At 39.0% G+C, this 26,613-nt stretch overlaps 1 protein-coding gene across 3 annotated transcripts in view; it reads left to right on the top strand.

Annotated features, from left to right (window-relative positions):
* The window catches only part of ZCCHC4 (zinc finger CCHC-type containing 4), a 57,011-nt gene that overhangs the window by 6,193 nt on the left and 24,205 nt on the right, over window positions 1-26,613 (top strand). For 2 of the 3 annotated variants that reach the window (XM_517131.6, XM_063809439.1), the window contains exons 4-6: window positions 13,918-14,193; window positions 14,639-14,719; window positions 26,294-26,366. In XM_517131.6, coding sequence (XP_517131.2) covers window positions 13,918-14,193; window positions 14,639-14,719; window positions 26,294-26,366 — 430 coding nt within the window. The remainder of the gene's footprint in view (window positions 1-13,917; window positions 14,194-14,638; window positions 14,720-26,293; window positions 26,367-26,613) is intronic. The other variant, XM_016951419.3, reaches the window with a different exon arrangement.

Genomic DNA, 26,613 nt, shown 5'->3' on the forward strand with positions numbered 1-26,613 from the left:
ACCTAGTCATTCATTCACTCATTCATTCATTCAGCAGGTATTTATTGAAGGCTCAAAAAGCATTTAAAATGCTAGTAATGGGGTTGAGATATAGAAATAAAGATAATTTAGTATAAAGTAAGGTGTGTTAAGTATCTACAGTATTCATAGAAAAGGCTAAGTGCTGGCCGGGCACGGTGGCTCACGCCTGTAATCCCAGCACTTTGGGAGGCCGAGGCGGGTGGATCACGAGGTCAGGAGATTGAGACCATCCTGGCTAACATGGTGAAACCCCGTCTCTACTAAAAATACAAATAAAATTAGCCGGGCGTGGTGGCGGGCGCCTGTAGTCCCGGCTTCTCGGGAGGCTGAGGCAGGAGAATGGCGTGAACCCGGGAGGCGGAGCTTGTAGCGAGCCGAGATTGCGCCACTGCACTCCAGCCTGGGCGAGAGAGCGAGACTCCGTCTCAAAGAAAAAAAAAAAAAAGAAAGAAAAGGCTAAGTGCTTTGGAAGTCAGAAGCGTTAGGGCGTAACTTGTGGCTTAGGTGATCAATACAGGGTAAGGAGAGGACATCTGAACAGGTTTTGGAAGATGGGTAGAAATTTAATATCATTGATTTCACTGTATCACTTTGTAATCAATGTTCCTATGCTTTATTATATGCTTTCTCTGGAGCAAACGGTTTGAAATCAGTCATTCTGAAAATATTCAGTGTCTTTAAGATAAAGAGTCCTATTATAATTTTGGCTTTTTAAAATCAAAGGCATAATAAATAACCTATTTTCTTTGTCTGTCTTCAGCTTGAGACTAGCAGTTCATTCTCATGTGTAAGTAGACCTAGGGATGATGTACTATTGCTTGAGAGTGTAATTATTTTCTAATGTGGATAATTTAATTTTGTATAACGCATTTATAAGTTAGCTTATTAAACAACTATTATATTTGAAAATATTAAACTGCATTTAAACTTTATACTGATTCTTAAAATTATACATATTCTATAAAGCAAATTTTTCATGTTTTTGTGCAGTTACAATAGCTTTTCGTTGACTAATTTATTTTTAAAATCATTTGTAAGGACTTATGGTAGCTAGCAAGATAAATTGACCTGTTAGCTGATTTTTATTATATAGGATTGGTAGCGCTGCACAGATTTCTAGGTTTACAGAGTAGGATTTGATTTTCATTTTTCTAATCTCACTCTTTGAAGCATGCTTTATGTTTCATATGTGTTCAGTTGACATATTTACATTTTGTGCCTGAGATTTGCTTTTTTTAAAATAGTTTTTAGCTGCCTGTTACGCTCTGAAATGTGTTATTATGTTTATTATATAGTATGTTTGCACCCTTATTGTGACCTATGAAGACTTAGGAAAGATATTTAAATGCTAAAATCAGCATTAATTTATGTGCATCCAAATAGTTTTGTTTCGTTGATATTTCATTTGGTTTTTTTTTTCAGATCTCATTTAAACTGAGATTTTCAAGGTCTGCTCTTAGAGAAATGCCATAAACATAATTTGTGTACTCCAGGAAAGGCAAATGGAACATCAAATGGAGATCAATAAAAATGACATTTCAAAATGCTAGCCTGCAATTTGTGAATCATGCTGAGCCATGCAGCAGAATGAATTTCTCTCCCCCTGGGGAATGTGTTGTAAATACGAATAAGGGGGGAAAGCTGAGTAATCTTGAGTGCTTCATATTCTCATGTTCTCTCTACCAACCTTTTAGAAGGCCATGTGTCTGAATGTTAAATTTAAGGCATGATAGTTGCTGATTATGTTGTGATTTTGAATAGAGAGAAATATGCACCAGATCTCAGTTTATCTTTTATCAAGAAAAGGTTAATAAACTAGCAGTGAAGCTTTCTGAAGGGCAGTTTGGAAATATTTAAAGGAAAGAGTTAATTGACAAGGCACAAAGATGTATCATGTAAGTGGAGGTTTATTTTGCAGTGTTCTTTTCCTTCTTTTAAAAATGATTAAACTCAGCTCCTTATGGTGAGTGAATCATCACCACATCAGCCCCTCATTGCTTTGAACTTTCTTCCCTTCCTAGTGATTTTGCAACTTCTGCCTTCAGCTAGTGTTACTCAGTGGGTGATAGGTAGTCCTTTTGACCATATTTGAGTAACAAAACCCGATACAACTTCCTCTACTTGTGGGATTTTCCTTTCTTAGGTCCTCAAAAGGCCTTAATTATTGTTGTTATTCTTTCAACCAGGTATATTTTTTCTTTCTTTTCTCTGTCTGTCTCTTTCTTTCTCTCTCTTTCACTCTTGCTGCCGCTCTTTCTTCCTTTCCTTTTCTTTCTTTCTCTTCTTTCCTTTCTTTTCTTTCTTTTTTTGGAGGCAGAGTTTCATCTGTTGCCCAGGCAGGAGTGCAGTGGTGCATTCATAGCTCATTGTAGCCTCCAACTTTTGGGATTAAGGGGTCTTCCTGGCTAATTTTGTTTGTTTGTTTGTTTGAGATGGAGTCTTCCTCTGTTGCCAAGGCTGGAGTGCAGTGGCGTGATCTTGGCTCGCTTCAACCTCCACTTCTGGGGTTCAAGCGACTCTCCTGCCTCAGCCTCCCAAGTAGCTGGGATTACAGGCGCCCGCCACCACGCCCAGCTAATTTTTGTATTTTTAATAGAGACAGGGTTTCACCATGTTGGCCAGGCTGGTCTTGAACTCCTGACCTCAAGTGATCTACCCGCCTCAGCCTCCCAAAGTGCTGGGATTACAGGTGTGTGCCACGGCGCCCGGCTGGCTAGTGTTTTAAAATATTTTTAGAGATGGGGGTTCTCAATATATGGCCCAAGCTGATCTGGAACTCCTGGAATCAAGTGATCCTCCTGCTTCAGCCACCCGGGTAGCTGGGATTACAGGTGTGAGCCACAGTACCTGGCCAAGGGATATTTACTTCTCTGATATCAAATGCATGTCCTGTTGCTCTGTTCTGGTGGCTGACTGAAAGTACATGATATGTTTCAGTAATGAATCATAGGGTGATGGCAATTAACTCTCCACCTGTAGTTCCAGCCATGCACAACACTTGCCTGAAGACATGACAGCTTCAAGAGCAAGGACCAAGTTTTCACGAGGTCTGAACTACATCTTGGCCTCTGTTTTGCTGACGGCAATTATAAATCATATCTCCATATTGTAGATGCTAAAATGTGAAAAAATATACACCTTAGAAATGATGAAATAGAGTGGTTGGATTTTGCTTTGTGATGCAGGCTGACAGGCTCTCTTTTTATTTATTTGTTTGTTTGTTTTTGAGGTAGGGTCTTGCTCTCTCACCCAGGTTGGAATTCAGTGGCATGATCATGGCTCACTGTACAAAGATGTACAACTATTACAATCTATTTCCAGAACATTTTCATCACCTCAAAAGGAAACCTCGTGCCTGTCAGCAGTTACTCCCATTTCCCCACTCCCCACCCCAGCTTCTAGCAACCACTATTCTACTTTCTGTCTCTATGGATTTGCCTATTCTAGATGTTTCATATAAACAGAATCATACAATAGCCACATATCATTTTTGATTTAACCTTTTTTTAATTAAAGACTTCTGTTTAAAAACCACTGAATTGTACACTTTATTTTTTTTATTTTTTTGAGACAGAGCCCCACTGTGTCACCCAGGCTGGAGTGCAGTGGCATCGTGATCTTGGCTCATCATAACCTTTGCCTCCCAGGTTCAAGAGATTCTCATGTCTCAGCCTCCCAAGTAGCTGGAATTACAGGGGCACGCCACCATGCCTGGCCAATTTTTGTATTTTTAGTAGAGATGGGGTTTTGCCGTATTGGTCAGGCTGGTCTTGAACTCCTGGCTTCAAGCGATCCACCCACCTTGGCCTCCCGAAGTGCTGGGATTACAGGCATGAACCGCTGCACCTGGCCTGAATTGTCCACTTTGAAAGGGTGAATTTTATGGTACCTGAATTGTATCTCAGTTTAAAAAATCTATATGTGGTAGTAGAATCAAGTTGTTCTATGACAGTGCATTTGCAAAGAATAATCAACACTCCTGTTTCCACCTCTGCATTTCTCCTTCCCCAGTAGCAACTATAGTCGCCTCTTAAGGCTAATTCTTTGCATCACATCAAAAGGCAGATAATGTTTGGTTGTTCCTTTTTGTGATATTAAGATTAATCACGTGTTCAGCTGTTAGCCAGCAATAAACCATCCATTACAAAGCTCCCCATCAGCCCTTTGTCTAATGATTTTAGCAGTAACTGATGATCATTGCCCAGAGGTTGTAAAAGGTTTTGGAATCTTGTCATTGTTTATGCATTCATTAGCTGTAATTCTTCTGTAAAAAAGAACTTTGTTTCATCAACTGTTAGCTTACTTTGTTACAGTTCATGTGGGAAAGAAAAGATAAATGTTTCATCCTTCCCCTCCTGTCCTTTTTAACTAGTTTTTAGAAAAATGATTTGGTACTGCAGCAACTTCCAAAGTTGATTAATCAGGATCATTGTTCTGTTGTGTTTTTTTTTTCATATCACTATGAAAACATGTATTTTTAAAATTTGGTGTTTTGTAGTTCTTTGAGATTATTACTCTTTATGATATAGCACTTTTGGAATTTGATTTAATTTTCACAATATGATGGGGGTTGTATGTAGGGTGACTGTAGAATTTAAATCCAGACCCAGATACTTCTTGAGACTGTAGGGGGAAGGAGGCAATAACCAGACAGAACTCCAGGATGGAAGATGTCAACTGGGACTGTCCTGGGCAACCAGGGATGTGTGGTTACCCTAGTGATATGGGGATCATTAGCGGAAAATTCCCTGACATTTTTACCTTTATTGAGGTATGATACTTTACATATCATAAATTGCACATATTTAAAATGTACCATTTGATGAATTTTGACATATACATCTGCCCGTGAAATCATCACCACAGTCAAGATAATGAACATACTATTACCTCCAGAAGTTTCTGCCTGCCCCAATATTCTATGTCCCTGCACCCCTAGGGTCCCCAGACATCCACTGATCTGCTTTCTGTCACTATAGATTAGTCGGCATTTTCTAGAAGTTTATATAAAGGTAATCATACAGTATGTACTGTTTTTTGTGTTTTTTTTTTTTTTTTTTTTTGAGACAGAGTCTCGCTCTGCTGCCAGGCTGGAGTGCAATGGTGCAATCTCAGTTCACTGCAATCTCCGCCTCCCAGGTTCAAGCGATTCTCCTGCCTCAGCCTCCCAAGTAGCTGGGACTACAGGTGCACACCACGCCTGGCTAATTTTTTTTTTTTTTTTGTATTTTAGTGGAGACGGGGTTTCACCATGTTGGCCAGGATGGTCTCTATCTCCTGACCTCATGATCTGCCTGCCTTGGCCTCCCAAAGTGCTGGGATTACAGGCATGAGCCACTGTGCCTGGCCAGTATGTACTGTTTTTTAAGGGCAGGTGCATTCATTTATTTAGCATAAATATTTTTGATATTTATCCATGTTGATGTGTTTGTCAACAGTTCATTCCTTTATTCACGAATAATGTTCCACTGTATGGATATTTCCATTCACCTGTTTGTAGTCATATAAGTTTCCTCCAGTTACTGTGTTGTAGAAAAAAGCTGCTATGAACATTTATGTATATGTCCTTGTATGGACTCATGGTTTTATTTCTCTTGGGTAAATACTAGGAATAGAGTAGCTGGATCATATGGTGGATATACGTTTAATTTTTCCAAAACTGCCAAACTTTTCCAAAGTGGCTGCACCGTTTTACATTCCTATCAGCAAGGTACGAGGAATCAGATTTTTTTCCTGTCTCCTACAACACTTGTTATTATCTGTCCTTTTAATTATAGCCATTGTGAAGTGATATTGTCTTGTGATTTTAATTCGTGTTTATGACATGGAGCATCTTTTTATGTGCTTATTGACTGTTTTTGTATTATCTTTGGAGAAATGTCTATTCAGTTCCTTTGCTATTTTTGAATTGGGCTAACTGTCTTTTTATTGTTGAGTTATTCCTTATACATTGTGGATACAGTTCCTTTACCTGGCATATAATTTGAAATATTTTCTGCCATTCTTGGGTCGTCTTTTCACTCTCTTTTTTTTTTTTTTGGCAGTGGTGCCATCTCGGCTCACTGCAACCTCTGCCTCCTGAGTTCAAGTGATTCTCGTGCCTCACCCTCCTGAGTGGCTGGGATTACAGGCGTGTGCCACCACACCCGGCTAATTTTTTTTTAGTAGAGATGGTGTTTCACCATGTTGGCCAGGCTGATCTCGAACTCCTGACTTCAAGGGCTCTGCCTGCCTCAGCCTCCCAAAGTACTGGGATTATAGGTGTGAGCCATTGTGCTGTCTTTTCACTTTCTTAATGGTATCCTTTGCTGTGCAAAAGTTTAAAATTTTTTATTAAGTTCAATTTATTTTTTGTCACTTAAGAGTATCTTTTGAAGAAAAAAATTTTAAGTCATGACAAAGTTCATTTTATTGATTCTTACACTTTGTGCTTAGTCTTATTTAAGAAATCTTTGCCAAACCCAGTCATTATTATTTTCTAATATGTTTTCTTTTAAAGTTTTCTAGTTTTAGTTCCTAGAGTTAGGTCTATGATCTATTCAGGGTTAGTTTTTTTATATGAAGTGAGGTAAGAGTCAAGGTTCATTGCTTTGCATATGGCTTTCAGACTTTTCTAGCACCTTATCTGCTGTGGGATTAGAGAGAAAAAAAATACTTTTCCAGCACCATTTGTTGATAATATTATCCTTTCCTCATTGAATTGATTTGGCACCTGCATTAGTTTTCCTGTTGCTGCTGGAACAACTTACCACAAGCTTAGTGGTTTACAATGACATAGATTTATTCTTCCAGTAATGGAGGCCCAACATCCAAAATCAACTAAAGCAAGTTAAAGTTAAGCTGTTGGTGGGGCTAGTTCCTTCTGAAGACTCTGAGAAGAGAATTTGTTTCTTGCTTTTTCCAGCGTCTGGGACCACCTACATCTTTGGCTGTGGCCCGTGCTCCGTTTTTATAGCACATCACTCCAGTCTCTGCTTCTGTCACCACATAATCTTCTCCCTCACTCCACTGCCTCTGGCTTATAAGAACCCTTGTAATTATGTTGAGTCTACCCAGATGACCCAGGATAACCTCCGCATCTTAAGATCCGTCACTTCATGACATCTGTAAATTCTCTTTGGTCCTATATGTGTATTCACAGGTTCCATATTCTCTTTGGTAGGATGTGGGGAGTGAGAGGGCATCATTCAGCCTACTGCAGCACCTTTCTCAAAAGTCAGTTAACTTTATATGTGTTTTTTTTTCTGGACTATTTTTTTCCCTTGACCTATAGGTATATCTTTACATAAATACCACATTGTCTTGATTACTGTGACTTTATAATGTCTTCTTGAAATTGGGTAGTGTAAGTCTTCTTTGTCCATTATTTTCAAAGTTGTTTCCGCTATTATAGGTCCTTTTTATTTTCATATGAATTTTTTGAATGAGGTTTTCAGTTTCTACAAAAAATCCTGCTGGGATTTTGATTGAGAGTGTGTTGATTTTATAGATACATTTGGGGAGAATTGACATCTTAATAGTATTGAGTTTTCTAGTCTGTGACTGTGGTGTATCTCTTCAGTTACTAAGTCATCTTTAATTTTTCTTGGTGATGTTTTGTAATTTTCAGTGCACTGCAGTTACACATCTTTTGTCAGATTTATCATGAAGTATTTCATGTATTTTAATGTGGTTTTAAATTGTATTGTTTTAAAATTTCAGTTTCTAATTGTCTATTGCTAGACTCTAACAATACAGTTGATTTTATATATTGATCTTTTATTTTGAAATCTTGATAAGCTTACTTACTAGTTCTAGCAGGCGTTTTGAAGATTTCCTTAGGATTTTGTACATGTGTGATCATGTTGTCTGTGAATAAAGAAGTTTTAATGTTTCCTTTCCAATTTATGTCTTGTTTTTTTATCTTGTCTTATCAAACTGGCTAGAAACCCTTAGTCAATGTCGAGTAGAAGGCTGAGAGCAGACATCTTTGCTTTGTCCCAGTCTTGGGGAAATGCATTCAGTCTTTCAGCTGTATGGTGTTAGCAATAGGTTTTTCTTTGATGCCCTTTATCAGATTGTAGAAGTTCCCTTCTATTCCTGGTTTTTTGAGAATCTCCCTCCCTCCCTCCCTTCCTCCCTTCCTCCCTCGCTCCTTCCCTCCTTCCTTCCGTTCCTTCCTTACTTGCTTCCTCCCCCCCCCCCCCAACCCTTCCTTCCTTTCTTTTCTTTCTTTTTCTCTGTCTTGCTCTGTCACCCAGATTGGAGTGCAGTGGGACGATCATGGCTCACTGTAGCCTCTACCTCCTTGGTTCAAGTGATCCTCCCACCTCAGCCTCCCCAGTAGCTGGGACTATAGGTGTGTACTACCACACCCAGCTAATTTTTTTACTTTTTGAAGAGATGAGGATCTTACTATGTTGCCCAGGCAGGTCTCAAACTCCTGGGCTCAAGCCGTCCTCCTGCCTCAGGCTTCCTAGAGTGCTGGGATTATAGGCATGAGCCACCATACCCAGCCTGAGAATCTTTATCATCAGTGGATGTTTGATTTTGTCAAGTGCGTTTTTGGGGGGCACCTAATGAAATTATCTTTTTTTCAAAAAAGCCTGTTAATATGAATTACATTGATTGAATTCAAACTTTTAAACAACCTTGCTTTGCTAGGATAAACTATATTTGGTCATGATGTAATAGCTTTTTATATATTGCTGGTTTTGATTTGCTTAAATTTTGTTAATAAATTTTGAGTTTGTGTTCATAAGGCATGTTTGTCTGTAGTTGTCTTGTAATTTTTTTTCCTGGTTTTGGTATTGGGATAATGGTGGCCTCATGAAATGAATTGGTAAGTGTTCTCTCTTCAGTTTTTTGAAAGAATTTGTGTAGAATTGGTATTGACCCAATGTCATCTTGCTTGTATTGTTTTCAGTGAGAAGCCTGATGTCATTTTTATCTTTATCTCTGTTCCTCTGTACAGAATCTATCTTTTTTTTTTTCCAAGACGGAGTCTCACTCTGTCTCCCAGGCTGGAGTGCAGTGGCACGATCTCTGCTCACTGCCACCTCTGCCTCCCAAGTTCAAGCAATTCTCCTACCTTGGCCTCCTGAGTAGCTGGGATCACAGGGACCCACCACCATGCCCAGCTAATTTTTGTATTTTTTGTAGAGATGGGGTTTTGCCATATTGGCCAGGCTGGTCTCGAACTCCTGACCTCAAGTGATCTGCCCACCTCAGCCTTCCAAAGTGTTGGGATTACAGGCTTGAGCCACCTTGCCCAGTCCACAATCTATCTTTTTTCCTCTGGTTTCTCTTTATCATTGCTTGTTTGTTTGTTGAGAGAAAGGATCTTGCTCTGTCACCCAGGCTGGAGTGCAGTGGTGCAATCACGGCTCACTGCAGCCTTGACCTCCCAGGCTCGAGCAGTCCCCCCACCTCAGCCTCCTGAGCAGCTGCAACTACAGGCGCTTGCCACCACACCTGGGTAATTTCTGTATTTTTTTGTAGAGACAGGGTCTTGCCATGTTTCCCATGCTGGTCTCGAACTCCTGGGCTCAAGCGATCCTCTCACCTTGGCCTCCCAAAGTGTTAGGATTACAGGTGTGACCCACTGCATCTGGACTATCATTGATTTTAAATCATTCTGGCCAGGTGCAGTGGCTCTTGCCTATAATCTCAAGACTTTTGGAGGCCAAAGCAAGTGGGTCACTTGAGCCCAGGAGTTCAGATCAGCCTGGACAGCATGGCAAAACCCTGTCTCTCTACAAAAAATACAAAAATTAACCAGGTGTGGTGGCAAGCACCTGTAGTTGTAGCTGCTGAGGAGGCTGAGGTGGGAGGACTGCTTGAGCCTGGGAGGTCAAGGCTGCAGTGAGCTGTGATCACACCAGTGTACTGCAGCCTGGGTGACAGAATGAGACTCTGTCTCAAAAAAATGAAAATAAATAAATAATTTTATTATGATGTGTCTTGTAATTTTCCTTCATGTTTCTTGTACTGTGGTTCTCTGAGCTTCTTGGATCTTTTGATGTAATTTTGAAAATTATCATTTATTATATTTTCAAAATCCACCCTCCCCTTTATTTTGAGGGCTTCATTTCCACATATTTAGGCCCCTCAGTTTTTCATTTTATATCATTCTGAGACCGTACCTTCAAGTTCACAAAGCTTTTCGCTTTAGCCCCTGAACTACTGTTATTCCCATGTAAGGTGTTTTTTTTTTAAAATAATTTTAACAAACCTTTGTAGATTTCATCTTTTCATATTTTCCTTTTTTTTTTTTTTTTTTTTTTGAGACAGAGTCTCGCTCTGTCACCAGGCTGGAGTGCAGTGGCGTGATCTCGGCTCACTGCAACCTCTGCCTCCTGGGTTCAAGTGATTCTCCTGCCTCAGCCTCCCGAGTAGCTGGGACTATAGGCGCATGCCACCGCGCCCAGCTAATTTTTGTATTTTTAGTAGAGACAGGGTTTCATCATGTTGGCCAGGATGGTCTCGATCTCTTGACCTCATGATCTGCCCACCTCGGCCTCCTGTAAGTGCTGGGATTACACGTGTGAGCCACTGCACCCGGCCAGATGTTTTTATATTTTCTATGTCTTTGCTTAACAGGCTCATGCTTTCCTGCACCTCTTGAACACATGGAATACAGTTACAATGAGTGGCTTTAATGTCTATACCAATATCATCCTATGTCATTTCTGGGTTTGTTTAGACTTTTTGATTTTGATTTTTTAATTTTTTATTTTTTTGAGACAAATTTTCACTCTGTCACTGAGGCTGGAGTGCAGTGGTGTGATCTCAGCTTACAGCAGCCTCCGCCCCTGTGTTCAAGTGATTCTCCTGCCTTGGCCTCCCAAGTAGCTGGAATTACAGGTGGGCTCCGCCATGCCTGGCTAATTTTTGTATTTTTAGTAGAGGCAGGGTTTCACCATGTTGGCCAGGCTGGTCTCAAACTCCTGACCTCAGGTGATCCACTGACCTCAGCCTCACAAAGCTCTGGGATTACAGATGTGAGCTACCACGCCTTGCTAATTTTTTTTTTTTTCTAATCATGAGTCATGTTGTTCTGTTTCTTTGCATACCTGGTAACATTTTATTGGATACTAGTAGTATGGGATTTACCTTGTTATATACTGGATATTTTTAATTCCTTTATGTATTTTTGATTTTGTTCTGGGACAGTTACTTGTTGTAGTGTTGATGTTCTTGAGCAGGATTTAGCAAACTACTACCTGTAGCCAACTCTGGCCATGGCTATTCACTTGGTTGGGTTTGCTTTTGTGGTATCACTACAGAATAGTTGTGACTGAGAGACTTTGTGGCCTGCCAAGCTCAAAATATTTATTATCTGATCCTTTACAGAAAGTTTGCTGACCCTGCTTTTGAAGACTTGTCTTTAAGCTTTTTAGGCAGGACTGAGCAACCTTTCGTGGTTCTAGGGCTAATTTTTCCTCCCTACTGAGGCAGTGCTCTTCTGAGTACTTGAGTACTTGTGTATTGTGAGGCATTTCCACTCTGGCTTGTTGGGAGACAAACCATTCTGGACCTGTGTGTATTTTCCAGTGATAATTCCACCTGCTTCTGGCCAGTGGTTCTTTCCCTTGCCTTGGGGAGTTTCTGCACGTGCACATGCTGCTCAGTACTCAGCTGAAGACTCGAGGGGAATTGTCAGCTAGTCTGGAGCGTTTTTTCTGTCTCTCTCAGTGTACAGCTTTCTGCTCTCCTGTCCTCCCTGGTTATTCGCCAGTACTCTTTCTGTGAATTCTGGCCACCTAGCCTCCTGGAGTGCTCAGCTCTGTCTCATCAATTCCTTGGGCTGTGTTTTGGTTCTCCATCCCTGTGCTGCCAGCTCTCCACAGGCAGGAAGCTGGGCAGCTGTACCACTCACCTCTGTTCCCTTCCCTCGGGGTTCACTGTTTTGGGCTGCTAGTTGTCCGATATCTTCAAACTGCTTTTTCATATATTTTGTCTTTTTAAAACTTCTTTTGAAGGCCCATGGTAAATCTGGTCTCTGTTACTCCATCATAGCTGTCTGCGGAAGCTGTCAACATTTTTTTCTTTTAGAGACAGAGCCTCACTCTGTTGCCTAGGCTGGAGTGTGGTGGCATAATCATAGCTCACTGCAGCCTTGAACTCCTGGGCTCAAGTGATCCTCCTGCCTCTGCCTCCTAAGTAGGTGGGACTACAGGCACGTACCACCACACCTGGCTAATTTTTAAAATTTTTTGTAGAGATGGAGTCTCAACTATGTTGCCCAGGCTGGTCTTGAGCTCCTGGCCTCAAGTGATCCTCCTGTCTTGGGCTCCCAAAGCACTGGGATTTCAGGCGTGAGCCACTGTTCCTGGCCTGTTCAACACTGTTAGTACTTAGTGATGAGAGGTAATAGTAGTAAATTCAGTGTTTCTGTTGCCGAAGAGTGTTTATTGGTTCTTTCACTTGCATTTCATTTCATAGGGCCCTTTCTTCTACTGGCATTCTCACTTTGAATTACTAAGAAGTTTCTTCTAATATCCCTCTATCTCCTTTTTCTTTCTAGTTTTAGATAAAGCTGTCAAAAGAACAGTTATCATAGAAATAGAAACATTTAAATTACCGGCACGATAGCTTATTTCTTGCTGCAACCATTCAGAATATCTATTTGTCACTGCCTTGGGTGCTTTGAAGTGAAACTGTGCTTAGATATAAAAAGTTTAAAACTCACTTTGATTACATGTTAAGTTCACAGTTTTTACACTGCAGTTCCTGAATTTAGTTCCATCAAAACTGTATGACTAGGCCACATGTGATGGCTCATGCCTGTAATCCCAGCACTTTGGGAAGCCAAGGCGGGCGGATCACCTGAGGTCAGGAGTTTGAGACCAGCCTGGCCAAAATGGTGAAACCCTGTCTCTACTAAAAATAGAAAAATTAGCTGGATGTGGTGGTGCGTGCATGTAGTCCCAGCTACTTGGGAGGCCCAGGCAGGAGAATCACTTGAACCCGAGAGGTGGAGGCTGCAGTGAGCCAAGATTGTGCCATGGCACTCTAGCCTGGGTGACTCCATCTCAAAAAAAAAAAAAAAAAGATATGACTCTTCCCAAACTATAAGGATTGTTTAGTGCACTATTTATTTTAACTTGCTTAGTTTTAGACATTTCTGACTCTCCATGTTCCTCAATCATATTATTTTTCTTTTGTTTTCTTACTGATATCATAGCTGGCATCACATGTACAAAACCAGCAGTTTTTAAACATACTGACCATGATTATTTTCTCTCTCCAATAATCTCTAATAAAATTAAAAAAGAAAGAAAAAAGAAATGGTGACTTTGAAATTGGATATAAGAGTGACTTGGAAGAAATCAAATGGGATATTCAGTGTAGTCTTTTTTAAGGCTTTGAATATTGTCTTGCTGTTTTGGAGGTGAGCTTATAACTCCATCAGTACTGCTAAGAACAGAGGAGCTTTGAGAAACATCTTTTCTTTTAGGAGGTAATTTTTCTTGCTAAGTATGTCATAAGAACTTGAAGAATGATCTTAGTTTCTCATTTTAAAATGACTCTCAAGTGAGCCAGACTGTTTAACAGATAAAAGTTAGACATGTGGATTTGTCAATAAATTTAAACTTGATAGTAGTTGTCATTACTACTAAGTTGTTTGAGTAATATATTATGTTCACATTTTAAATGGATATTGATCTTCATTCAGTGACTAAATTGGAGCGTCTCAATTCTTATGAAATTGCTGATCCTTTTCCTCTTTGTACGTATGCAGCCAGACATAAATTCTAGCCAACATTCCACAGATTTCTTCCTACCTTTCTTCTTTACGCAGTACTCTTTAGGAAGTAAGCATACTTTTTGGGTGCTAAAAATAGCAAAACACGTTGTGTTTACAACAATAAACTTAAAATATATTTCTTTGTGTTTTATTTTGTCTTGAAGGTACTTGAAGTTTATTGAGTTGCCCTTGACTCAGAGAAAGTTTTGTCAAACATGTCAGCAGTTGTTGTTACCAGATGACTGGGGGCAACATAGTGAGCATCAGGTTCTGGGTAATGTGTCTATCAGCCAGTTAAGAAGGCCCAGTCAACTCCTTTATCCACTGGAAAACAAGAAGACAAATGCCCAGTATCTGTTTGCTGATCGGAGCTGTCAGTTCTTGGTAGACTTACTTTCTGCCCTCGGATTCAGAAGAGTACTGTGTGTTGGAACACCAAGGTATGTCATATGATTTTTTAAAGAATTATCTTCTCACCACTATTGAAACTGTATGAAGATTTTATTAAGTAGTTACTTACTCTGTGCAAGGTATAGCATGAAGCTTTGAGTATTTAAAATGTAAAGCACGGTCCCTCTCTTAAGGAGTTTGCAAGCTGTATTCCATTTGAGAAAAATCTTCATAGATTTCTTTCTGATGCATGAGAGAAGATTCTTTCTGATTTAACTGCTAAATTGTTTATAATTTTAGACCTCTCTCTTTCAGATAAGTTCTGCTCTTAAAAAATATTTGCAAAATCGAAACCTTGATTATACCTGCCAAATTCTCTTCAATGTTTCATTGAAATATCATAAATACCAGAAGAACATTGATGGTTTTGTTGTTTGTTTATTGTCTATGACATTTGTAATATCTTATTACATTTGCTTTCACTAATTGCTTTAGGTTGCATGAGCTGATCAAGTTGACAGCATCAGGTGACAAGAAGTCTAACATTAAAAGCCTTTTATTGGATATTGATTTTCGGTAGGTTTACAAAATACAGTATTTCCTTTCATTGTCTCCTGTTTCTTTTTAATGTTTTTCTGTTTTTAGTTGTTTATACTCTGTTACAACTCTTTAGTTTACATCTAGAAGTAGTAATTTGTTATGAGGAAACTTTTTAGTCGAATAAATTCAACATGTAATCTGTATTTCAAACAGGGAGGCAGTTGATTTCTCCTTTTGCTGGTGGGCTTCCTAGATTTTCTCTATGAATGTGGCTAGTTCGTCTTTGGCTTATAATCTACAGATGAATCTCTATTGAGTGAGGTTTCTTCTCATATATTATGTTCAAAGATAATTCTAAACTGCCTCATACTTAATCAGACTTCCAGGATTTTGTTTCATTAGATCTTTGAAGTGTGAGAACTCAGACATTTCTTTTAGTATATTTTACTGGATGTTGTACATATTGTCTTTCACTGAACATAGCCTGGAGTGAAGGGCGTGCTAAGTAGGGGATAGACAGGTCCCAAAGCAGAGGAGTAGCTGACAGATAGACTTTGTGAGAGGGTCAGAATTAAATGGCATCTGATGATTTCTGAGTTGATGACACAGAGGGAGGAACACATCTTGAATCTCCCCTCGTGGTAGTTTTGAAGATACAGACCTTTAACTTATAACATGGATGGTAAATACATTGTCCACTGTGTCTATAATTCTGTACATTTGAAGTACTCTTCTCAGTTTCTGTAATTGTTTAATACCAGGAGTTCATGTAGAATTTATAAGATACTATGTTCTTAGTATTTTTAATGTGTTCTTGAAGGTGTTGAAGGAATCAGGCTTTGTGTTTCCTTTTATTTAGATCTGCTTCCTAAAAACAAAGCAGACAGATTTTTTTTTTTTCCTCTTAGACAGGGTCTCGCTCTGTCACCCAGGCTGGAGTGCATTGGCATGGTCATAGCCCGCTGTACCCGCAAACTCCTGGGGTCAGGCGATCCTCTAATCTCAGTCTCCCTAGTAGCTAGGACTACAGTTTAGCACTACCACACCCAGGTAATTTTAAAAAAAGAAAGTTTTGTAGATTTGGGGTCTGGAACTCCTGGCCTCAAGCAGTCCTCCTGCCTTGGCCTCCCAAATTGTTGGGATTACAGACGTGAGCCACCAAGCACCAAACAGATTTTTAAAGTGTAAAATGTCCCTTTAAAAAATGTAGTTTGGGTCAGGTGTGGTGGCTTATGCTTATAATCCTGGCACTTTGGGAGGCCAAAGCTGGCAGATCACTTGAGGTCAGGAGTGCAAGACCAGCCTAGCCAACATGGTGGAACCCCGTCCCTACTAAAAATAAAAAAAATTAGCTGGACGTGGTGGCTCATGCCTATAATCCCAGCTACTAGGGAGGCTGAGGCAGGAGAATCGCTTGAACCTAGGAGGTGGAGGTTGCAGTGAGCTGAGTTCACGTAACTGCACTCCAGCCTGGGTGACTGAGCAGGACTCAGTCTCAAAAAAGATAATAATCATAAAAGTGTAGCCTGGCCGGGTACAGTGGCCTATGCCTGTAATCCCAGCACTTTGGGAGGCTGAGGCAGGTGGATTACTTGAGTCAGGAGTTCAAAACCAGCCTGGGCAACATGGTGAAACCCCATTGCTACTAAAAATACAAAAATTAGCTGGGTGTGGTGGTACGTGCCTATAGTCCCAGCTACTCCGGAGGCTGAGGTCAGAGGATTGCTTGACCCCAGAAGGTAGAGGTTGTAGTGAGCCGAGATTGCGCCACTGCATTCCAGCCTGCGCAACAGAGTGAGACCCCTGTCTCAAAAAAATAAAATGGAGTTGTAGCTTTAATAATTTATTTGCCTTTAGATATCTGAGTCAACTCTAAGTTGTCTGACATACACAAGCACATTACTCAGAAATTACCTATACTGTCTTATTCCTTATGAATATGTCTGGCCTGGTAACCACTCATCCCTTGTTGACAGCACTAGCACACTTTACTAACATCTGCCTAACATGAGTGACCCTTGACAAATGATGATATAGACTTCTTAAAGATAAACTCAATTTATTTTTAACTGGATATAAGTCACTTAATAGTCACCATTTAAAAGTATATATTTCAGTGGTTTTTGTTGTTATCACTGTGTTGTGCCATCATCACCACTAGGTACTTCTAGAACATTTCTATCATACTGAAAAGAAACCTAGAGTTCGCTTCCCCTCACAAGCACTTTCTGCCTCTCTTTTCTGGAGTTGCCTGTTCTGCACATTTTATATAAATAGAATCATAAAATCTGTGACCTTTGTGGCTGGCTTCTTTCACTTAGCATCATGTTTTCAAGGCTCACCCATGCATGTAGCAGTACTTCATGCCTCTTATGGCTGGCTGTATGATACTCGATTGTATGGCTATGCATGGAGCTAGAAACTTCTTTTTTTAAATTCTGTGTTCCTTTCCTAAAGTATTAAATTATTCTAAATGCATTATTTTAAAGGTAGAAGTTTAACTTTTGGGTTCTTATAATGTATTATTAATAGGGGATATTTTTATTTGTTTGTTTGAGACAGAGTCTGGCTCTGTCACCCAGGCTGGAGTGCAGTGGTGCGATCTCAGCTCACTGTAACCACCGCCTCCTGGGCTCAAGTGATTCTCCTTCCTCAGCCTCCCCAGCAGCTGGGATTAGAGGCGTGCGCTGCCATGTGCAGCTAATTTTTGTATTTTTAGTAGAGAGGGGATTTCACCATGTTGGCCAGGCTGATCTGGAACTCCTGACCTCAAGTGATCTACTTCCCTCGGCCTCCCAAATTGCTGGAATTATAGGTGTGAAACACTGTGCCTGGTATAGCTGGTGTTTTTTGAGTGCCTGTTATATTTCAGGCCTTGCCCTGACTCATTCCTCACATTAGCCCTGTAAGATAGATGCTATCATCGTCCTCATTTTTCCAGATGAGAAAACTGAGGCATAAAGAGGTTAAATAGCTTGATCAAAATCACAGTTTATAAGTGGCCAAGCTAGAATTCAAGCCAAGGCAGTCTGGCTCCAAAAACTAAGCTATCCTTTGGAAATAACTTTGCTTTTGAACTTGTTTATATGCCTTTCTCATATAGTCAGTTTCTTTCTTGTCATCCTTCCATCTCTCCCTTTCTCCCTGTATCCTCCTGCCTTGTTCCACAAAGATTTTCAGATGAATCAAAACTGGTTTCTAGGTTATTTATATTTTTAGAATAAGGCACTCAGGATTTTTTTCTTTGGAGACCTGGAAATCCAATCACGTAAAAGAGAATTTATTGATTTACATTACTGAGGTCTGGGATATAGCAGGCTTTAGTCTAGTTGAGATAGTGAGCCTCACACAGTGTTGCTAGGGCTCCCTCTTTCTCTCTCCACCTCTCATTCTGTCTTTCTCTGTGTATTGATTTCATTCTGCAGACAGCTTCCTTCCTACTGCCAGGGACGTTGGTGGCAGCAGCTTTAAGCTTATCTAGTTTTCAGCTTAACTGCCCAGTGGAAAGAGGCAGTTCTTCCTGAGAACTCCAGCAGCAAAACTCCAGAGAGTGTTCTGATTAGCCTGGCTGGGGTCACTTGCCTGTTCCGGAGCCATCACTTTGGCCTGGCAGATGGGGTACTCCAGCCAGCCTCTGACCAATCACACAGAGTTGGTTCTCCACAGGAAACAGGTGTTCGACTTAAAAAGTAGGGATGTAGGTGCGGGAGAGACAAAAAACCAGATGTCCATAACTAAACTATTCAAGACAACGTATACAGTTGCCAGCAGCACTCATATTCCTAACTTTGGCACTTTTACTTCAGTGAAAATGGTACAATGTGATCTTTCTAATAGTATGGTTTTGAATTTACATTAAAAGTTATATAATGATTCTAAGTTATTAAAGGCAAGCTTTTTCAAGCTAGTTTTAGTGGACTTACTTACAAACAGAGACTAGGTGATATCATAGTGCGTCTTCTCAAAGAACTTGTTAAAATTGCAAGAATCCTTGGTTTACTTTGTTTTTAAAAAAGGAAAAATGATCTTTAATTCTGCCATCCAAAACATGGGTTTTGGCTTTTTAAACCTTTTTTATGCATATAAACATTTTAAAAAGTAGGTATATAACCTTGAAAACTTTTCCTGCTGGCGATATTTTAGGTATATTTCTTTTTGAGACAACATCTTGCTCTGTCACCTAAGCTGGAATGCAATAGTGTGATCTCAGCTCACTGCAGCCTCAACCTCCTGGGTTCAAGCGATCCTCCTACCTCAGTCTCTCCCAAGTAGCTGGGACCACAGGCGTGTGCCACCACACCCAGTTAATTTTTGTATTTCTTGTAGAGACGGGGTTTCACCCTGTTGCCCAAGATAGTCTTAAACTCCTGGGCTAATGCAGTGTGCCTGCCTCAGCCTCCCAAAGTGCTGGGATTACAGGGTGTGAGCCATCATGCCCAGCCCATTTCTTTTTTTAAAATTGAGATATATTTTACATACATAAAACAGTAGTTTTCAGTATATTCACACGGTTGCGTAGCCATCACCGCTATCTAATTCCACAACATTTTCATCACCTTCAGAAGAAGCACTCTCCTTGTGAGCAGTCCCTCCCCATTTATCATGCCCCCAGCCTTTGACAACCATGAATCTACTTTCTATCTTTATGGATATGCTTTGCCTATTCTAGATATTTTTTATATAAGTGGAATAATACTCTGTGTGGCCTTTTGTGTCAGACTTCTTTCACTTAGCATAAAGTTTTCGAGGTTCACCCATGTGGTAGCATGTATCAGTACTTCATTCCTTTTTTTGGCTGAATAATATTCTACTATACGGATATACCAAATTTTGTTTATCTTTTCATCTGTTGATGGACACTTGAGTTGCTTCCACTTTTTGGCTATTATGAATAATACTGCTATGAACATTTGTGTACAAATTCCATGTGAACATAGGTTTTCAGATCTCTTGGGTATTAGTTTGTTAGGGCTGCCATAACAAAATACCACAGACTATGTGGCTTAAACAACAGAAATTTATTCTCTCACAGTTCTGGAGGCTGGAAGTCCAAGATCAAGGTTTTAGCAGGTTTGGTTTCTCCTGAGGCCTCTCTCTTTGGCATGCAGATGGTCACTGTCTCCTCATAAGTTCTTCTCTTTGTGTGCGTATCCCTGGTTTCTTACTATGTCCAAATTTCCTCTTCTTTTAAGGATACCAGTCAGATTGGAGTAAGGCTCACACTAATGGCCTCATTGTAACTTAATTACCTCTTTAAAGGCTCTGTCTCCAAATAGCCACATTCTGAAGTACTGGTGATTAGGGCTTCAACATAAGGATTTTGGGGGTGAAACAGTTCAGCCCTTAAACCTAGAAGTGGAATTGCTAGGTCATGTGGTAACTATGTTTACCTTCTTGGGGAACAGCCAAACTATTTTCCAAAGTGGCTGCATCATATTTTATTCTCACCAGGAATATATGAGGTTTCTAATTTCTCCATGTCCTTGCCAATGTTTATTATCATCTGTCTTTTTGAAGTGGTATCTCCTTGAGGTTTTGTTTTGTATTCCATGATGGCTAGTAATGTTAAGCATCTTTTCATGTGCTTATAGGCCATTTGTTTATCTTATTGGAGAAATATCAATCCTTTCCCTAGTTTTTAATTAGTTATTTGTATTTTTGTTGAATTGTGAAAGTTCTTAATATATTCTGGATACTAGACCCTTATCAGATATATGATTTGCTAATATTTTCTCTCATCTTGTGGATTGTCTTTTCACTTGTGATGAAGTCCAGTTTTTCTTTTTTCTTCAGTTGCTTGTGTGTTAGGTGTCATATCTAAGAAAGTCTTGCCTAATCCAGTGAGTATCTATACCCATGTTTCCATCAAAGAGTTTTATAATTTTTGCTTTCACACTTAGGTCTTTAATCTATTTTGAGATTTTTTTTTTTTTTTGAGACGGAGTCTTGCTGTCACCCAGGCTGGAGTGCAGTGGCACATCTTGGCTCACTGCAACCTCCGCCTCCCAGCTTTGCACCATTCTCCTGTCTCAGCCTCCCGAGTAGCTGAAACTACAGGCGCCTGCCACCACGCCTGGCTAATTTTTTGTATTTTTAGTAGAGATGAGCTTTCACCGTGTTAGCCAGGATGGTCTCGATCTCCTGACCTCGTGATCTGCCCGCCTCGGCCTCCCAAAGTGCTGAGATTATAGGCATGAGCCACCGTGCCTGGCCTGCTAATTTTTATTTATTGTATGAGGTAGGGGTCTAACTGCTTGCATGTGGATGACTAGTTGCTCTAGCACCGTTTATTGAAAAGACTGTTCTTTTCCCATTGAATTGTCTTGGTACCATAATGAAAACAAAAGGACCACAAATATATAGGTTTACTTATGGACTTTAAATTCTGTTCCATTGATCTATGCCCATCCCTATGCCACTCTTACACAGTCATGATTACTGTTGCTGTGTGGTAAATTTTGAAAATGGGAAGTATGAGTCTTCCTATTTTGTTCTTTTTCAAGATTGTTTTGGCTGTTCTGGGTGTCTTGCGTTTCCATATGAATGTTAGGATCAGCTTATCAATTTCTACAAAAAAAGCCAGCTGAGATTTTTAAAGGGATTGCATTGAATTTGTAGATTAATTTGGGGAATATTGCCATCTTAATATTAAGTTGTCCAGTCCATGAACATGAGATGTCCTTCCATTTCTTTAGATCTTCAATTTCTTTAAATGATATTTTGTAGTTTTCAGTATGTAAGTTTTGTGCTTCTTTTATTAAATTTATCTCTAGATGTTTTATTATTTTTGGTGCTATTATAATTTAAATGGTTTTCTGAATTTTATTTTGTGGTGTTAACAGTACTCTGATTTACTTTAAAAAATTTTTCAAAAATACAGTTAACCCTTGAATAACATGGTTTTGGACTGCTGGGGTTCACTTACAAGTGGATTTTCTTGTGCCTCTGCCACCGCTCCTCTTCTTCCTCCTCCTAAGCCTGCTCGTTATGAAGATGAAGACCTTTACGGTGACCCACTTCCACTTAATGAATATTAAATAATATTGTCTCTTCCTTATGATTTTTTTTTAATAGAAACGGGACTTGCTGGTTGGTCAGGTTGGTCTTGAACTCCTGACCTCAAGCAATCCTCCCACCTCGACCTCCCAAATGACTTTCTTAATAACATTTTCTTTTCTCTAGCTAACTTTATAGTAAAAATGCTGTATATAAAACATACACAAAATATGTGTTAATTGACTGTTATCTGTAAGGCATCCAGTCATCATAGGCTATTAGTAGTTAAGTTTTGGGGGAGTTGATATGGTTTGGAGTTGATATCTCATGTTGAAGTGTGATTTCCAGTGTTGGAGGTGGGCCTAGTGGGAGGTGTTTGAATCATGGGGTTGATTCCCCATAAATGGCTTGATGCTGTCTTTGTGATAATAGAGGTAATAAGTGAGTTCTCATTTTATTAGTTCATGCAAGAGCTGGTTGTTTAAAGAGCTTGGCACCTGCTCCTCTCTTTCTTGCTCCTTCTCTTGCTGTATGACATGCCTGCTCCCCTTTCCTTTCCACCATAAGTAAAAACTTCCTAAGGCCTCACCAGAAGCCCAGCAGATGCTGGTGGTATGCTTGTACAGCCTGCAGAACTGTGATCCAAATAAACCTCTTTTCTTTATAAATTACCCAATCTCAGGTATTCTTTTATAGCAATGCAAAATGGACTGACACAGAAGGTAAAAGTTATATTTGGATTTTCTGCTGCGCCCCTAACCTCTGTGTTGTTCAAAGGTCAACTGTACATATAACATTTACCATAGTAGCCATCTTTAGATATACAACTTAGTAGTGTTAAGTAAATTCACGTTGTTTGTAACTGATCTCCAGAACTCTTCATCTTGCCTGATTTAATTTGAAAGATTTATATGGCCCCTTAGCTATTTCACCTTTAATTCCATGCCTTTTAGTTTTCCTCTTCTTGCACCTGTAGTTGTAATATCCTGGTCAGAGTAGGGGTTAGGGGATGTGGATAAAGTTATTTTATAATGTATGGAATATATTGATACTTTTTTTTCATGCTTATAAACTTTTGTGTGTGCCTTGCAAACAAAAACTGATGGTGTTTTATTGGGGATATCACAGCTCAGTTTTTCTGATAACGTAGTCTGTTATTGAGTCAGTTCTGTAGAAGGTCAACAGTAGTTCTTAAGAGAGCTGGTTTATTGAGACACATAAGTTGCTGGAATGCTCTGAGGCTGGTTACCTGTATTTACAGCATGACGGAGTGTGTGGTTGGTTCAGATTTCTCATAAAGACCACAGTTAAATCAGAAAAAAAATTCTGCATAGTATAGAGTGACAGTGAGTAGTTTTTTGGCACTTTGACTTTGGTTTCTTGGTGCCTTACAACAGGTTTATCCAAGGTTGGAGAACGGCCTCAAACTCCAGTGTTCTCTATAGATGTGCTATAAATATATTTTTTAGGGGGTAGGAGGTACGAAGTTCACATTTGCTAAGATGGATTTCTATATGCTCTAATTTTAGCATGAAAGATGTGAAACTCTATTTGGCAAACTATTATCCAAATAAAGTTATGTCAAAAAATGAATTTCTTAGGTTCATTTCATGAACTAATTTTATTCAGCTCTTGATTACATTTCCTGTGTGTAGAGCATGTTTCACACTTGGTAACTGACTCTCATTTAAAAAGAATGAATGGCCAGATGAATGGCCTTTTGAGCACTTTTCAAGTGCATGCATTTCTGATTGGTTTTGTTTGCCTTATTCAATGGAGAGAATAATTCTTTGTGGCCAATTTCATTTTAAGAGGGCAATGTTGAGTGATTTTTCATAATTTAAAATATGAATAATTATGCTCTCAAATTATGTATTTGATGGAAACTTAGAACTGAAATCTTGGCTTTTCTTTCTCTATTCCTCTGCAAACTGCTGCCCAGAATGTTTTGGACAGGTGTGCTGTGCTGAGTTTCATGTAAATCAAATTTCCTTTTTCTAATTTTTAAAAACGACTGTTGTATCTTTGTGAAGGAATGACAACAATAGGGATTATGTTAAAAAGGGATTGTATTTTCCTTTGGTCGTACTTATAAAGCAGTGCAAGAGAGAAGAAAACCCTCAAATGATATCATGTTTACACATGGCTGTACTAGTACTAATACACTTTTTTTAAAGGCAGTTATGTGAAATTTAGTTAAATAGGAAGACGTATTTGTTTAATGGTCATTTGACATTGCCTACAGTCAATTTTTGGAAAGTTCATTAGGTTACGGTATATAGTTTAAATATTTTCCAGTTATCTAAACCTTTTATTTCTTCAGTGCAAATTTATATTTTAGGAAATGTGCTAACAGTGTCTTAAATGACATTAAACAATATTGTCCCGAGAATGGTTGGCAGCTCTTTGTCCATCTCCACAGAACAAGAATAAATAGGCTTAGATTATTTCTGGTGAACATAAACATAATTCCCTAATATGAGAGGCATTAAGACATAAATATTTACAGCTGCTAATTATTAAAATAACAGTAACAGTACTTAACATTTTAGTATATGCTATGTAGCTGGCATTGTATTAAGTACTTTACGTACATCATCTTATTGTTATCCAGTCCTATGTGGTAGAAATTATTACTTTTACCATTTTACGGATGAAGAAACTGAGGCTCAGAAAGGTTAAATAACTTACTAAGGATACCCAGCTAGTAAGCGAGAGACACATAGTTTGAAACCAGACCATCTGACTATAGAGCCTGTGCTCTTAACCTCAGTTAATGGGAAGAGGATAAACCAGTGCTGTCCCTTACATTAAATATTCACCATGGATGATCAATCAGTTACAGACAGTAATGGGTAACTGAGTAGAAATACAAGCAAAGAAGTTGACAGTATCATGACTTGGTTCAAGAAGTCATAATAAGTAAGGATGTGTCTCAGATTTTTTTTCAGTCTTTTTACCAGGTTACAAATTCCTAAGGATGATGTGATTCATATGTAAATTATGTGTAATAAAATAGTTGAAGTTCAAAATCCTATTGAGATAACAAAGAGGTTTCTATATTATATGGAAAACTGAGAAATCAGCAACGCAGACATTAAGACCCAGATACATAAATGGGGAAAACATATGGACAGACGGTACAAATACAGTTAAGAAATATAGAAAGTTCCACCTTATAAGTAATCAAATGCAGATTTAAGTCATAATGTGATATGAGTTTTTCCTAGTAAATTAGCAGGAATTTATAAAATGTTAATACCCAAAGGTGGTACTCTCATTCACTGCCAATGGCTTTTTAAAATACTGTGTTACCATGGAATACTATGCAGCCATAAAAAATGATGAGTTCATGTCCTTTGTAGGGACATGGATGAAATTGGAAATCATCATTCTCAGTAAACTATCGCAAGGACAAAAAACCAAACACCGCATGTTCTCACTCATAGGTGGGAATTGAACAATGAGAACACATGGACACAGGAAGGGGAACATCACACTCTGGGGACTGTTGTGGGGTGGGGGGAGGGGGGAGGGATAGCATTAGGAGATATACCTAATGCTAAATGATGAGTTAATGGGTACAGCACACCAGCATGGCGCATGTATACATATGTAACTAACCTGCACATTGTGCACATGTACCCTAAAACTTAAAGTATAATAATAATAAAATAAAATAAATAAAATAAAATAAAATAAAATAAATAAAATAAAACACTGTGTTAGCAAAACAAAACAATTCAATCAGTAAATAAATATTCCTCTTTCCTGGCACTGATTTAGTAAATATGAAATGCATATACTTTCTCTATTATATTGAAAAGCATATTTTACTAAGCTAGCCTGCGTTAGACAAAAAAAAAATTTGTATTACTTTTTTTTTTTTTGAGACATGGTCTGGCTATAGCGTCCTGGCTGGAGTATAGTGGTGTGATCTTGGCTCACTGCATCCTCCGCCTCCTGGGCTCAAGCCATCCTCACACCTCAGCCTCCATAGTAGCTGGGACCGTAGGCATGCATCACCACGCCTGGCTAATTTTTGTATTTTTTGTAGAGGCGGGATTTTGCCATGTTGCCCAGGTTGGTCTCAAACTCGTTAGCTCAAGCAATCTGCCTGCCTCAGCCTCCCAAAGTGCTGCAATTACAGGTGTGAGCCACTGTGCCTGGCCTGTATTAAATACTTAAAAAAAAATCAGCTACAGAAGAAAATAAATGAACAGCTGTCGAGCAGAAATGATTTAGTATTCTCCTTAAAATTATTAACCATGAGGGATGTATCTTAATTGCCAACCCATTGCAAGCTTAAATTGCATAATCATCTGTCAGTAACCTGATTGTTTATGTATAACCTCCTGGTACATAGGAACATGTGTGTTTTATATATGAGTATTCTTTAGTTTTACTACTGGTTAATTAAACATGGGAAAATCACTTAAGTTTGTTATTTATTCACTGTTACAGATTCCCTGGAATTTTTGCAAATTATTCTTTATTTCAAAAAACTAAAAAATGAAATTTTTTAAAGGTGTGATTTTATTGTTTTAAAATTTAGTTTATATTTGTCTACTCTATAGCTGTGACTGGGCAAATAACTCTGTAATTATTTTACAGGTATTCACAGTTTTATATGGAAGATAGCTTTTGCCATTATAATATGTTTAACCATCATTTCTTTGATGGAAAGGTAAGAGCTGTGACCATTATCTCATTGTTCTCTTTTTATGGAATAGCAGATTTCAGAGTGCCTCCTTTGTTCTTTTTCTAAATTCCCTCAAGGTCAAATTGTGGCTGTTCTACCATTTACTGATATTTATTTTTGTTCTTTCACTGTTTATTGAGCACCTAGAGGTGATTTTATTATTCCCTTGTTAAGACTTCTCACTACTTTTTGGATGAAGGCCCACATTCTTAGAAGGCCCATGGGGCTCTGT

Source organism: Pan troglodytes, chromosome 3 (genome assembly GCF_028858775.2).
Source record: "Pan troglodytes isolate AG18354 chromosome 3, NHGRI_mPanTro3-v2.0_pri, whole genome shotgun sequence".
NCBI lineage: Eukaryota > Metazoa > Chordata > Mammalia > Primates > Hominidae > Pan > Pan troglodytes.